At 40.6% G+C, this 16,172-nt stretch overlaps 1 protein-coding gene and 1 pseudogene across 1 annotated transcript in view; one reads left to right on the forward strand and one right to left on the reverse strand.

Moving 5' to 3' along the window:
• Positions 1-3,938: 3,938 nt before the first annotated feature.
• Positions 3,939-4,558, reverse strand: LOC120871088 (annotated as a pseudogene).
• A 1,626-nt stretch (positions 4,559-6,184) lies between these two features.
• MELK (maternal embryonic leucine zipper kinase) overlaps positions 6,185-16,172 on the forward strand; it is a 71,923-nt gene continuing 61,935 nt past the window's right edge. The window contains exons 1-5 of the mRNA XM_040267545.1: positions 6,185-6,344; positions 11,096-11,191; positions 12,746-12,831; positions 14,529-14,645; positions 15,561-15,704. Of these exons, the coding sequence (XP_040123479.1) occupies positions 11,134-11,191; positions 12,746-12,831; positions 14,529-14,645; positions 15,561-15,704 (405 nt within the window). The 5' untranslated portion in view covers positions 6,185-6,344; positions 11,096-11,133. The remainder of the gene's footprint in view (positions 6,345-11,095; positions 11,192-12,745; positions 12,832-14,528; positions 14,646-15,560; positions 15,705-16,172) is intronic.

A 16,172-nucleotide genomic window follows, 5' to 3' on the forward strand; every position in this document is an offset into this window, starting at 1 on the left:
TTCTTGAACCTTAGTGTCCTCATTTGTAAAATGGGAATAAGAATACCTCTTCTGCAGGATTAGAAATAATGTATATACAACCTATAGTACACTGTCTAGCAGAGAATGGAATTCAAGAGCTAAAAACATTGTAGGGACTTCATTGGTAGTCCAGTGGTTAAGAATTTGCCTGCCAATGCAGGGGACACAAGTTCGATTCCTGGTCCAGGAAGATCCCACATGCCACAGAGCAACTAAGCCCATGCGCCACAGCTACTGAAGCCTGTGCCCTAGAGCTCGGGTTCTACAAGAGAAGCCACTCCATTGAGAAGCTGGAGGACCACAAAGAAGAGTAACTCCCACTTGCTGCAACAAGAGAAAGCCTGTGTGCAGCAATGGAGACCCAATGGAGCCAAATCAATCAATAAATATATACATTAAATCTTTTTTTAATATTAAAAGAAAGTGATAAAACATTTTTAATTACAGTAACTTTAAGACCCTGTGGTAAGTGCCAAGGGATAAACAGAATTAAGAAACATATTCCTAGGATTTTCCTGGTGGTCCAGCAGCTAAGACCCTGTGCTGCCAATGCAGAGGGGGCCCAGGTTTGATCCTTGGTCAGGAAACCAGATCCTATATGCTGCAACTAAGAGTTTGCATGCTGTGACTAAAGATCCTGCATGGAAAAAAAAAAAAAGAGCCTGCATGTTGCAGATGAACATTGAAGATCTGGAGTGCTGCAACTAGGACCTGGTGCAGCCAAATAAATAAATATATAATAAGAAAAAAACAGAAACATTGTTGACATTTTGGGGTTACTTTTAATTTTGAAATAATTTCAAACGTATTAGAAAGTTGCAAGAATAGAACAGTGCAAGGAATTCCCATATACCCTTTCCTCAGATTCACTAATTCTACGTTTTGTCCTATCACCACTATCATCTTCCCACCATGCTTTCCTATGAACAAAGACATTCTCATACACACCCACAATTTATCAAAATTAGGAAATTTAACAAACTCTCAAAGTAGTTTTCACATTCAAATTCCTGAAGTATTTTTAATAGGTTTTTTGGAGTTACCTCCTCTTCCAGCAGAACGATGGCCCCAAACTGAATTTTGTGTGGTTTCCCATTTTCTCTTGGATTGGATATAAGAATCAAGGCATGATTTGTAGCCTGAGATGTGCTAACCTCAACCGCTTCAGGAGAGAAACAGCACTGTAATGAATGGACCTTTGCTTCCTGTCCCCACTGATGACTCAGCCACAAATGGTGCTGACATTCAAGCATTCATTCCACCACCAGGGAAGCACAGCTCTTGCTGTGCCTTACCAGGCACGGATACTCTTATGTGGGCAGAGTGGTTGCCTGGGCTTCCTCTGAAACGTACAACTGCTCATCTCTCTTTCCTGGTTAGCACCCCTCCCTACTCGCACACAAGGCTGGCCCTTCACCAAGAGTTCCCTGATTACTGGCTCTTCCTCTCCTGCCACACCTGTTTCCTGTACTCCATGCAACACAACTTTCTCCCAGGAGACTTCTGTTTTCTTGCCTCTGTGCTTCTGCACACAGAATTCCCCATCTGGGGAATGCTCTTCCCTTGTCAAAATTTTCTACATTTTCCCCCAAGGCCTAACTCCAGTACAAAATATTTCAGCCTCTTGTTTAGAAATAATTGCTCCCCATTTTGAGTTTGACCCAGCATGAACGAGTGCACTTGTATTAATAGTTAGTGTTTCTGTCTGGTCCTTTGTTAGAGTTGGTTGCTCTATGGATCTGGCAATTCTGTGTTTGAGCTTTCTTGTACAGAAGCCATCTCTTTTTTCTTCTTTCCTTAGGCATTGCCCTGAACAGGGTGAGGCATAGGGTAGACTCTGGTGACTGATTATAGAATGAACAGCATGAATTACCCTATGTGGGAGGGACAGACACTTGGTTATAGAGATGATGCATATAAATGCATATTAATCATTCAAAAAATTGTAGAGGGTTTTATTATTGCTGCTAATGGTGTTATTACTGGTAGAGATGTTATACTCCAAACAGCCTGACCCACCCATTTAGTAGCTCAAGAAACAGGGAGCAGAAAACCATATTCAATCTCCTCACTGTCCATTTGAGGAAACAGGGTGACAGAGGGGCAGGCACTTCTTTCAGGCCAGGTCTCACAGCTCAGGCCCTGCCTCCCTGCACTGAACCCTTGCCTCTTGCAGCATAATTACTCTCCTTAATTCAGCAACACTCAAATGCTTTTGAATATGCACACTCAACATGATTTTGAAAAACTTTTAAGTAGATATCTAATTTTTCACACCATACTTTTAATTATAACCTCCTTTACTTATATAGAATTTTAAGTTAAAAATGGTTATTTCCCTTAGTACTCGTAACCATATGATGCAGACAGGCTAGACTATATTAACCCCATTTTACAGGTAAGAATGGGAACATTCTCATATTTAGTTTAAGATCCAGGATATAAACCCTGGACTTCCACACTCGCAACTGCTCTTTCCCCATGACTTTTTGATACATCATTTTTAAACTAATCTGATTTCACAATGCTTCACAGTATAAGAGTAATATTTATAACACGTAATCCTGGCAGGTTAACTCTTGGGGCAACCAACATAATTACCTCATAATCGGACACATTTTAAAGCACTGTTAATACCTCCAACTCAGTCTCACAGCTATGTGTGTAACAGGGAAGAACATTTTGTATTCTATTATAAGTTCATCACTAAAGGGATGTTGCCTATAAACTTAAATTATACATAATGGCCCATGTCTGGGAATCTGCTCTCAGGTAATGAGCATTAAGCTAAGAAACCTTTGCTGACCAGGCCCACCTGTGAACAGCTAACACAGCCCCTCTGGAGGCTGATGGGAACCCAGAAATACTTGACTTTACTCCCTCGCCTATCAGTATAAAAGAAACCTGAATTCTAACTCAGGCAAGACAGCTTTTTTTGGGTACAAGCTCACCATCTTCTTGGTTTATTGGCTTTCTGAATAAAGTCCCCATTCCTTGTCCTAACAACTCATCTCTCTATTTATTGACCTGTCAGGTAGTTAGCAGTATGACTTATGACTAACACGTTTGAGCACTCCAAGAACCCAAACTACAGCAGAGCTAATCTTCAAGGACCAGGGGGCACAGTAGTTAAGCATGATTTTAGCTCTTAAGCTTGGCCTGGCCACCCTCGCCACCTACTCAGATGGCAAGTTGAAGCAACTGAGTGATAGGCGCAGAGGCAAGGCCCATTTAGGGATGGACGCCAGTGACAAACACAAGCACGATCAGACCCCCTTTTTAGGTCTAACATCTCCACGAGTGTTGGTCTACCTGCAGGGTAGAGGGCAATACTTCTGGATTCTAGAATATATAAGGAAAGGGTCCAATTGTGCTGCTTGACTGGGGCCTGAAAGACGAAATGGTGCTAATTTCATCCATGCCAAACCAAGAAAATGACTCACTCTTTCCTGACTTGGGTTTTAAGAAACCATCAGGAAAACCAGAAAATTCCATCTTGAAGCCCACCAGAACTAAACGGTGGGCATTTCCCTGAGTCATAGATGGCACAGGGACTCAGTAATCTACCACGGCATTCTTAATAGGTTCAAGTACGCCCCCTGGGGTTGGTCCACTGCTGTCTTGTATTCATGCTTAGGTATTCATTCATTAACCCCAGGATAGAAGATGTGACAAAGCATCCCTCCTCCATGGTATCAGTCTTTGGCTGGTCTCAGAGGTGGAAAGTGACCAACTCAGAAAACACACAGGAGTTTTCCCTTGTAACTGGGGTGCCAATATCACCATCTTTTCCCTGAACTTTCCCCCTCCAGTTTCTGAAGATAGAGGAGAAAATAAACTCTGAAGATACTGGGTAACAATTTCAGAAAACAAAAACACATGCTTCCAAATGCACTGTGCTTTCAGATATTCTGGGTTTAGTTCAGCTGCTGGTTCAGCTGACTGATGCGTTCACTTCCATAGATGAGTTTCCGAACAGACTTCAGATTTGGAAATCCCCAGGTTACATGGCAATGGCAACTCACTCCAGTACTCTTGCCTGGCAAATCCCATGGACGGAGGAGCCTGGTGGGCTGCAGTCCATGGGGTCGCTAGGAGTCGGACACGACTGAAGCGACTTAGCAGCAGCAGCAGGTCACATGAGGTTCCACAATAGGAAGTGTTTTTATGGTTTGAGGGGTTACATCACTGAAAATCTTATTCAGGCTGTCTTGCAATGGTCCACTGCACCAGTAAACTCACCCCATTAATCCTCTAGATGACTACAACAAAGGCCAAAGAATGTTTAGGTGGCACTTTCAAGCCAAGAGGTTTCACTTTAAGTTGTCTGTGGTCGGTGCACCCTGTCACACAGTTTCGGCCAGGAATCATGGCGGAACCATTTTAGTCGCTAAAACTTGACCTCTTTCCCATTCCTCTGTTCCTTCTTTTGCAAAAGCTTTGCCTGGATGGCTCTGAGGACCTGATAAAACTTCCACGTTTTCAGGAGGTTTTCTAGAACCAAAGGGATCTTCTCTCTTAGCTCCTCCTCCGCCATCTTTCCGAGTCTGTGACTACTGCTCATGCGCAGGTGGGGAAGCCAGGAACCGCTCTGTGTTTGCGGCTGCTGCTAAGTTGCTTCAGTCGTGTCCGACTCTGTGCGACCCCATAGACGGCAGCCCACCAGGCTCCCCCGTCCCTGGGATTCTCCAGGCAAGAATACGGGAGTGGGTTGCCATTTCCTTCTCCAATGCATGAAAGTGAAAAGTGAAAGTGAAGTCTCTCAGTCGTGTCCGACTCTTAGCGACCTCATGGACTGCAGCCTACCAGGCTCCTCCATCCACGGATTTTCCAGGCAAGAGTATTGGAGTGGGTTGCCATTGCTCTATGTTTACTGGACCATAGAAACGTCTGTTCTGGCTCTTGGCTGGATGACCAGGACCGTCCGTACCCTCTTAGCAGCGCTGAATCGCTGCGATCTTGCTAACCCTAACTCCTGGCGCAAGTTGCATAAGGCTGCCTTTACAAGGCTTCCAAACTTTTTAGAGCTGTGTCATCTTTAAAACCTAGGCCTTTAGGTTTCAACTGTATTGTCATAATGCTGGGGCGAGGTTGTAAACACCGAAAAGCTCATGCTTTCCTCATGATTTTGCATAGTCCACAAAAATTTTAATTTTTGGATTAATTGTATTTATGTATTTTAGAACAGCTGTTCACCGTAAACCTCAGAAAGTGAAGCAATAACTCCTTTGAAGATATCCAAGATTAGACATACCAGATGATTTGATACCTATTATTAAAAAAATAAAATATGTGATTTCTTTTTTAACTTGCTTATTTTCCCTTTAACTCATATTTCAGTTCCACACATGTTATCTTAGTGTATTTTCTTTTTTTTTTGCTTGAAAATCTTTTAATGTAATATGCTGTGCTGTTAGTCGCTCCGTGTCCGACTCTTTGTGACCCTGTGGACTGCAGCCCACCAGGCTCCTCTGTCCATGGGATTTGGCAAGCAAGAATACTGGAGTGGGTTGCCTCCTCCAGGGGATCTTTCCAACCCAGGGATCTCCCGCATTGCAGACGGATTCTTTACTGTCTGAGCCACCAGGGAAGGCCCTAAAAACACGTGTATAAATTTATACTTAATACTTTTTCTTTCCTCTTGCTATAATTTTTTTTTACGTTAGGATCGAGTTATCATTACAATTGTAATTCATCCGTCGGGTGAAAGTCACATAAATAACGACCAAATGGTAAACGTATTAGGAGGACTTTACAGTGATGCTAGGCTGGTGTTTCTGGTACCTTGAGTTATCTAATGGCTCCTGGGGATTTCATTCCTCCTGATAACACAGTTTTAGATGTGGAGAGGGCAGAGGTATACTTGTTTTTCCGCTGGATGACGGAAGGGCCATAAGGCAAGAGGAGGACGAAAATGAGAACCTTCACTACTAGTGACGTCTCTGCAGATTAATTTCAGGAAAGAGAACTTAAGAAAGTTTAAATATGTGGAAACTCTGTACGTCCACGCCACCAGGCAAATCTTCCCGTGCCCCGAGTCACACTCCAGGTTGACTACCGAGACTTGAAGTCCCTTCTCGGCCGGCGAACGACCCCACCCCCTCCTCGAGGGGACCACACCCTCCCCGACGAGCCCCGCCCTCGCCGCACCCCCGCCCCTTCCGGCGCGCGAGGTTTGATTCCCTTGGCGGGCGGAAGCGGCCAGAACCTGACCATCCCGAAGGTTCTTCGGAACTTTCTGCACTCGTCGCTTTCTTCGGGATTGCAGTCCAGTGCGTCTGTCTTTCTGCCTGGTTCAGTCCCTCCCAGCCCTCCGCCCTCAGGTCAGTCTGTCCCGCGTGGGTGAGGGCCGAGGTCTCGGCAGTGCGCAGCGCGGGGGACAGCGGCTTGAGCCCAGTGTGCTGCTGGCTCACTGGAGTTTTGAGGAACTTCCTGGAGCCCCCGCCTTACGAGTTCGGTTCCCTGGATGAGATAATTAGCCTTTCCGACCCCCGGTTTTCTCCGCTGTAAGTGGGGAGAGTGATCGTACCCGCCTCCGGGTTATCGATGAGGTGTGCAGTGGAAGCGCTTGCCACCTAGGAGGCTGGGATAAATGTGAATTCCCATTCCGCGTTTGCACGACCTTGACGGTCTCCGAGAAGGACATTCAAAGAAGGATTTCAAGTTGTTTCTGTTCGTACAATTCAATTTCTTGGGGCAGTTCAGTGAAAAAGGAAACGTGTTATGTCTTATCAACCCTCTTTCAGAGTCCAAAGGCTTCCTCTTCCTTCACCTTCTCCAAGTAGTGGCTTAAGAGACTTACACTAAAAGGGGCGTATACACCGAATGCTATAGCAGTAAAAGAAGTGGCTCTCATCGAAAGACCAGTAGGGAAAGGGAGACTTCCAACGTAGGGCGCCCCAGGGGAGTGATCCGGCCTCTCTCATTCCTAGGATGAGTAACTGTTGAGCTTCACCATTGCTATTTCTCTTTGGTAATGGCAAGGGAAAGGGGGAAGGTAGGGCAGGATCACAGGTGCTTGGAGTTTTGCTTAGAGACTAGTGTTCCTCACTTTTTTGTTCATACCTTGGTTTCTATTTCTGTGCTGTGTGGGATAAATCAGAAACGCCCTCACTGCACCTTCATGGGCTTGTCTCACCAGTGGATCTGTCCTTTCAGTATATCTGCTGTGGACCAAGGAGATGATCAGATCAATCTCTTACTTCCTTTGGGAAGGAATTCTCTCTGTTGGTACTCCCAGAAGCCTCTACAAGGGAGCAGAACTGGATGTTAATTAAATGTATTACAAGGTCATATTGTAAGACATTCTGTATTCTGCTTCTCATTTGAAATATCGTCAGCATCAATGTCTTACCAAGCTCACTAGATAGTGTAAGTGTACTACACAGCAGGAAATAGCATAGCCCAAAGAAGACTATCTTGGTAAGAAAATGCCCCCAATTTGTTGCTATCCTATACAATTTACTGATAAACTTCCTGCCACTATCTAGGCAATTCCTTGTTTCCTCAGAAAAGTTCAGGACCACAGTTTGATACAGCCCCAGTTCTATTTAGTCACATTCAGAAGGACAGTCAGGTGTCTGATTGGGGTCTAGTTTCCTTCTTCTTTATCCACAGATGGGAGGTTCCCTTCCACATTTAACTAATCATATACCTCCTTTAGCAGCAGCTGGATAACTCCAGTCGCATGTCCTTATTCTATATTTCCAGACTCTAGAGGATAAACAGAGAGGAGACTTAAGAATATTTAGAACCAATTGTACTTCCACAAGCCAAGTAAAATCTGCTATCATTATAGCAGTTTGCAGTATAAACACTAGTTTTTTTATACAGTAGCAAAAATAATATTACCTGGATTAAATAGATATAATTTAGGCCCACATTAGTTTTACTTCTCTGAAGACATGGTATGATCAGAGGGAAGGGAGTAGATAAGAAAATGGAAGGAAGAAAAAAAGGGGAAGTATGTGATTCAGTCTTACACTGATGCAGGTTGATCTCTGCTAGTTGACTGGAGGCCATAACCTGAAAGTTCAAAACTCATTTGGGAAAAATCCGTCAAGACATTGATTAAGAGGCTCTTATATTCCTTATCTGGGAAAATCAATTCCAACATCATACCAATTGCTTTCTTTTTCTGAGTGTGGCAATTTAAAATAGCCCAGTCTTTGGTATGGAATTTAGGCATGTGCATGGTGGCAAGTAGTCTTATATTTCCTAAGACCTGTTTCTTTTCCTTTGTCTATTTTCATCTCATGGTCTTTTGTTAGTCTGTTTTTTGGCTGTGCCACGGGGCTTGCAGGATCTCAGTTGCCCATCAGAGATTGAACCTGGACCACAGCAGTGAAAGGCTGGAATCCTTACCACTAGGCCACTGGGGAACTTTTTCCATTTCATGGTTTTTAAGCTTCGTAATGTCTGTTTGTGTTTCCTCTTTAACCTCTGTGTTCTGAATACCCCGATATTGCATTAGTTGGGGCTCTGCTATGTAAGGAATGTGTTAGCCTACTTTTATATCAGACAACTTTCTAAACAGATTTATAGCCTCACATCCCTCCATTTCCAATATCCTGCTCACTCTTCTCCCTCATTAGGATCCCAAAGATTTCTTAGCCTTGTATTGACCTCTATATTTTACTGCTATTTTTACCTGTTTTAAAAATTCTTAGTCCTATAATTCCTGTCTTTGGGGGTGTGGTTCCACTTTATTCCCAATTTGCTCCAGTGACAAATGCCGTTTAAAAGGTTTCTAAATTAGTACTGCTGTTAAGGATATTTCTCATCCTGTATCTCAGGTGCCCAGGAAGAATAAATATGTCCTCTGTACTGTCTCCTTGCCTAGAACAACTTTTGCCACTCAAATGGAAGCAGAAATATTTCATTTTATGTCACCAGCTTTCTATTAGCATCAGGACCTGACTTTCCTTCTTTTGTTTGCCTACGCTCTTCGTGCAGATTCAGCTAGATTAAAAATTCAACCCGCTTATTAAGTTGATCCTATGCCAGTTCTTCCTGCTGCTGCTGCTAAGTCGCTTCAGTCATGTCTGACTCTGCGACCCCATAGACGGCAGCCCACCAGGCTCCCCCGTCCCTGGGATTCTCCAGGCAAGAATACTGGAGCGGGTTGCCATTTCCTTCTCCAATGCATGAAAGTGAAAAGTGAAAGTGAAGTTGCTCAGTTGTGTCCGACTCTTAGCAACCCCATGGACTGCAGCCCACCAGGCTCCTCTGTCCATGGGATTTTCCAGGCAAGAGTACTGGAGTGGGGTGCCATTGCTTTCTCCAGTTCTTCCTAGAAAATGACTAATATTGTTTATTGGGTCTTGGTCTTTTTTTCCATTATCTTTATCTTTCTTGCTATTTCAACTTTGACATTGCTACTAAAACTATTTTTTAAGCTGATTGTTTTCTTGAGTTTTGATATTTTTCCCTCCAAAACTTCTTACTCTAGGGTGCATTTCACTGACCAAATTTTTAAAGGCTTTTTACTTGCTAAATAACCTACCTTTTATCTCCAAGTAAAATGACTCGTGGTACTCTTTCTACCCCCTTCTGATGTCTATTTCAGAAGCTTTCTCTATCTCCTTTATACTTTAATAAAATTTTATTACACAAAAGCTCTGAGTGATCAAACCTCGTCTCTGGCCCCAGATCTTGGTCTCCTCTGGAGGCCAAGAATCCCAGCGTCTTTGCATGGTTCAGCAACAACCTTTCATCTTGGGGGCTCGTCCAGAATTCTTCAGGACAAGATGGGAGCTAACAATTCCAGCCTCACTCCTTTGAACTCTATCCTGAAAAACTGGGATAGATTTGATCCCCAGGGCTTAAAGAAGACACACATGGTCTTCCTATGTGATACTGCATAGCCACGTTATCCATTAGAAGATGGCGAACGGTGGACGGTTGGAGGGTTTCTTAAATATAATACTGTTTTACAATTAGACCAGTTCTGTAGAAAACAAGGGAAATGGGTAGAAGTAGGCTTCCCTGGTGGCTCAGAGGTTAAAGCGTCTGCCTGCAATTCGGGAGACCTGGGTTCGATCCCTGGGTCGGGAAGATCCCCTGGAGAAGGAAATGGCAACCCACTCCAGTATTCTTGCCTGGAGAATCCCATGGATGGAGGAGCCTGGTAGGCTACAGTCCACGGGGTCGCAAAGAGTCGGACATGACTGAGCGACTTAACTAACTTTATGAACCACAAACCATTAGGAACACATCTGTAATTTAAAAACATTAGGTGTCCTTAGCTTGCTGCAGCAAGAGGAACCCTGCTCCCTAGGATCTTGGGCATCTCAATAAGAGTGAGTTGAAAGGGGCTTATATGGTTTGGGCTTGTGCTGGGGAAACGAGGACCACTTTTGGAATGGATTCTATCAAAGAGCAGGAGCATTTCAGCTTTTGTCTATGTGAGGAAGAAGAGAGTGGGAGCAATGAGGTAGCGCTAAGGGTGTCATTGGTGAGAAAGCAGCAGTCTGTCAAATAAAAGAACATTATCATTTTAACTTCTTCAGCAACTTTGCTGGTGGTCCAGTGGTGAAGACTGTGCTACCAATGCAGGGGGCCTGGGTTTGATCCCTGGTCAGGAAACTAGATCCCACATGCTGCAACTAAGAATTGGCAAGCTGCAACAACTAAAGATCCTGCGAGAAACTAAAACCCAGAGGAGCCAAATAAATAAAAATTAATGTTAAAATAATTTTAACTGCTTATGGACAGGCCCTGTGGGAAACATTGTTCAAGTTTTGATGAGAACATCCCAGTCTGATTATTTTTATGATTAATGGTTTCTCTGTCTATTTAAAGGACCCTTTTCTATCCTGAAATGATAACAATATTCTATTAAAAGTTTTTAAAGATTTACCTTTCATATTTGTCTTTATTTGATCTGGAATTGATTTTTATGTATGGAGTGAGAGGAATCTAGTTTTGTCTTGTTTTGTTTTTTCCTATGGCTAATCAGTTTTCTCAATATGATTTATATGCCTGAGACTTATTTATATTTGTAGTTAAAAGAGCGAAGGAGATAATCTCTTGGTAGTTTCCTTTTTGATTGTGTACTGTTTTTGTCTCACAGGTTCTTTTTATAGTTTTGAGTAAACTTCCAGGAGGACTATGAAAGATTATGATGAACTTCTCAAATACTATGAATTATATGAAACTATTGGGACAGGTAATTACTTTTTTCTTGAAGAGAATAGGTCTTTCATTTGAGAGTAGAGTGAAATGGGGCAGCCATGAGCTATTTTTCTTTTCTTCGAATTTACTTATTTTTAAGGAATCTCTATCCCATCTTCCATAGTGGCTGTATCAATTTACATTCCCACCAACAGTGCAAGAATGTTCCTTTTTCTCCACTCTCCAGCAAACAACAAAATTCTGTAAAACAATTATCCTTCAATAAAAAATAAAAAACAGAAGCAATATTATAAAAAATTCAGTAAAGACTCTAAAAATGAAAAAAAAAATTTATTTATTTTTAGTTGAAGGATAATTGCTTTACGATATTGTGTTGGTTTCTGCCAAACCATGAGCTTTTTAGCCTAACTTATATAGTTTAAAATTTTTGAACTTATTAAGAAAAAGTGGAGCAAGAGAGAGGTGAGTTGTAGGAAAGGTCTTATAGTTCATTTTATTAAGAATAAAAGTCACTAGAGAGTTTTGAGCCAAGGAGTGATCTGACCTTTTGCTTTTAAGGGTCACTCTGGCTACTTGATTGTGAAAACAGTGGCTGGGAGAGGGCAAAGGCAGAAGCAGACAGATGTTAGGAAGTCACTGCAATAATTTAGGTGAGTGGTACTGGAGATGATGGTGACATGGATGATGATAGAACTGAAGGTAGTGGGATTCTGTGTATAGAAGGCAGTGGGCTTCTGTATACAGACACATATACGTATATATAAATATGGTTTATTGAGGCATAATATATAGTAAAATAAGCAAAGTGTAATACATTTGGTGGCATTTTGGCTCACATATGCCCATATGTTCAGATCAGGACATAGAACGTTTCCATTCAGTGCCTGCCTCCTTTCCCCCAAGATAAACATTAATAAAAGTTTTGAAGACAGAGCCAATGGTATATGTTGATGGGTTGGGTATGGGGTGTGAGACAAAAAAGGAAGGGCTAGAGATGGCCTCCAGGCTTTTGGCCTGATCTGGGAAGATGAGTTTGCCATTTACTGAGATGGGGAACACCATGGGAGGGACTTTGGGGAACTTCTTTTTAGAGGTACTAAGTTTGTTTCTTTCAGATACCTGAATGTAGATATTTACCCAGCTTTTGAGCCAGTTTTGAAACATAATTGCTTATTTTGTCAGTTTTAAAACTGAATGGAAGTTTCATATTATTTGTCTTTTGTCTCTGCAACTTTATATTGTCTTTTGACAATGTTAATTAAAAGGTTTAATTGCAATGTTAATTATAAAACAAATTTCTAAAGAATTATAAAACAAATTTCTACTTCTTCCTAATTGCAAAATTAAAGATATCCTATAATGGCAAAAGGGAATCTTTAGCCAGTCATTGGATAAGGAGAGGTTAGGATCATGGCTAATGCTTTGGAAGCAATATGAAAAAAAGGGTCACAAACTTCAAGAAAATATAGCTCAAGAGAGCTTTATAAAGTACTTGGAAAGGTATTTGTGCTTGAGTTCTCAGTTTGCTCTGCTGATGATATTTAAGTTAGTGTGCTTATCTCTTCATAATACATTTTCCTATACTTAGGTGGCTTTGCAAAGGTCAAACTTGCCTGCCATATCCTCACTGGAGAAATGGTAGCTATAAAAATCATGGATAAAAATGCGCTAGGGGTAAGTTTAACATTATTTTAAAAATATTTATAGATCAGTTTTGTGAATTACAACCTGAATTTTCTCTAATGTTCTAGTTATTGCTCTTTTATTAAAATAACATTTCCACAGCCAGTTATGTATAAATCTGTGGTTTTAAAAGGGCTTCCCTGGTGGCTCCACTGAGATAAAGAATATCTCAGATAAAGAATAGCCTGCCAGTGCAGGAGACCCAGGAGATGCAAGTTTGATCCCTGGGTTGAGAAGATCCCTTGGAGAAGGAAATGGCAACCCACTCCAGTACTCTTGCATGAAAAATTCCATGGATAGAGGAGCCTGGCAGAATTTAATATGACTTGTTATTTTATTTTTAAAGATGTAAGTGCTGATTAACATATATAGATAAGTTGAAGAGAATGTTGTGTTACAGTAATACCACTCAAGTCTCTGAACTCCTTCTGAACTATATGCCAAAATCATGAAGTGATCTATATCAGAATTATTTTAAATAACCTGTCAACTGATAGATAATTCAGCTCTCCTTCAGTATTTTTGTTTTCAGTGCTCAATATTATGTTTATTAAACTAATAAAAAGATATTAAGAATAATTTTTCCTGATCAGTTAAACATTGGTTACAAAATTGATTAATTTAATTCCCTTAAGCAATTTAAACTTCTGTTTAACTTTAGTGTACCTTATTTACTTGACCCAGCAAATACCTTAATAGCAGATAAAATGGGAATTATTATAAGATATAACATACTAGTACTCAAAACTTATTCTAAAGCATCAATATGATGATATTAATTCATTAATTCTAAACTGGTTTTTGTATTTCCTATTGTTATTATGCTTATTTTAGTTACTTCCTAGGACTTTAAAAATATTTTAATTACTTTCAGGGTTTTAGTCATCAGATTCCCACATCCCCCCAAAAAAGAAGAAAAAAAGATCATCATATCAGAATAGTTAAAGTTACAACTTCTGGGTTAAGATCTAATATCAGGTTGCATGGCCCTAAGTTAATTGGATCTTAAACCACTGATCATTAGACTGAGTCCCTTTTTATAATAAAATATTACTTGTTTACTACATGGATATCTGGATTTTTGTCTTTACTATGAACTTAAAATTTTTTTCAACTTGGTTATCCTCCTCCCAGCCAACTTCTTATTTTGAAAAATTTCAAGCTCCTTGAAAAGTTGGAAGACTGAAGTAGTGAATACCTTTTATCTACATTCACCAATTTTTAGCTCAGCAGGCTTCTTTTTAAAAAATTAATTTTTGATTGAAGGATAATTACGCTACAGTATTGCATTGGTTTCTATCAAACATTAACATGGATCAGCCATAGGTTTCATCATGCTTCTTAATGGACATTGCAGAGACCGAAGTGGTAGCCTAGACATGCACACTGGATAGTGTTCCTGTCATTTTCCTTGTTTGGAATGCTAACTTTCTAAAGGGAGTGAGATTATTTTATTTTTTGTGGATGTTGTACTCTTGCCTCAGACTGAACTTTTCTTTTGTAAAACCCTCAGGGCCTTTTGAAAATGTACACAGAAATAAGTTTTTTTCTCTATTTCTGTATTGTTGAGCAAATTGTTTTGAGGCCATTGACTGTTTTTGCTACTTAGTATTAGAGTTGTTGATATTGGGGCTTGGAATATTTTCCAAATAAGTTTATTGCTCATTTAATAAAATGTTTTGTCACAGAGTGATTTGCCTCGAGTCAAAACAGAAATTGATGCCTTGAAGAACCTGAGACATCAGCATATATGTCAACTCTACCATGTGATAGAGACAGCCAACAAAATATTCATGGTTCTCGAGGTCAGTAGTAAGTTCCAGAGATCTAAAGTTATTTGTCACTGTCTTAGTCTGTTTGGGCTGCTGTAATAACTATCACAGACTGAGTAGCTTATGAACAACAGCAATTTTTTTCTCACAGTTCTGGAGGCTGGGAATCCCAAGATCAAGGCACCAGCATGGTCGGGTGAGGGTCCTCTTTCTGGTTCATAGCTGGTACCTTATTGCTTTGTGCTTTCATGATAGAAAAGGCTAGGGATCTCTCTGGAGCCTCTTTTATGAGAGCACTGATTTCATTCACGAGGACTGTGCCCTCATGTCCTAATCACCTCCCAAAGGTTCCACCTTTTAAAATCACCATCTTCAGGGCTTAGAGTTTCCACATAGGAATTTTTTTTGGGATACAAACATTTATTCAGGCCATTCTCTTTCATTTTATGATAGTTATATGAGAGAGGTATTAAATTCATTTCACTTGCAAGATTAAATGCTAAGTGGCTTACCTGTTTAAGTTCTAACTGTAACAATTTAGACCAAGTAGACATGTATAATAAATTGGAGACACATTTTGTAAATATATCCTTTGTAATACCCTCCTCATGTGATGGTGTGCTTTAGTGGACAGAATAGGTTAGAATTTGTTCCAGTGGACAGAATAGGTTAGAATTTGTTCCTGGAGAGAACTCACGTGAAGCAACAAAGACCCAGTGCAACTAAAAAATAATAAGTAAATAAATTAAAAAAAAATAGCTCAAGACCAAAAGTATTCCAAAAGCTAGAATACTGAGAGTGTATTTTTGAACATACCTAAATTAGTTCATTCCTTTGCTTAGAAATTGAATTAACAACATCTCTGAGTTAAGGATGATTTTTTATTTTAAATTCCTCTGATTTTTGCAAGTAATAATGATATTTATGTGATGACTGCTGCTCTTGCAGTATTGCCCTGGAGGAGAGCTGTTTGACTATATAATTTCCCATGATCGCCTGTCGGAGGAGGAGACCCGCGTTGTCTTCCGTCAGATAGTGTCTGCAGTTGCTTATGTGCACAGCCAGGGCTACGCTCACAGGGACCTCAAACCAGTAAGTGACTGCATTACAGATGCTCACCTGAGAATTTGACATCTGACTGTCATCACTCAATTTCCAAATGTTCTTTCCATTTAGAATTTATCTGGGCTTTTGCTTATTTTTTTGTTCCATTCCTAATGTATCTTTCTTTTTCCTTTTTGACTTTTCTCTCCTGCTGGGCTCTTCTGGATGGACTTATTATTGGCATTCTATTTCTTTGTCAATTTTGTGTGACATTATAAATGTCTTTGTAATTAGCTGCAGAATATAAACCTCAGGTTTTATTCCTAGGAAAGAAGAGTTTTGAGTATTTTCTTTGAGAATATTTTCTTTGAGTATCTTCCTCTTGATACTCTTTTCCTGACATCATCTTCCTTTAATTTTAATTCCATTATGCTTCAGAAATGAATAGTTCAATAAAGTGGGCAGACTCTGCTTTTCAAGGGTGGAATAAAAATTTGATACTCTTAAGTGTGTAGG

Source organism: Oryx dammah, unplaced genomic scaffold (genome assembly GCF_014754425.2).
Source record: "Oryx dammah isolate SB20612 unplaced genomic scaffold, SCBI_Odam_1.1 HiC_scaffold_1, whole genome shotgun sequence".
NCBI lineage: Eukaryota > Metazoa > Chordata > Mammalia > Artiodactyla > Bovidae > Oryx > Oryx dammah.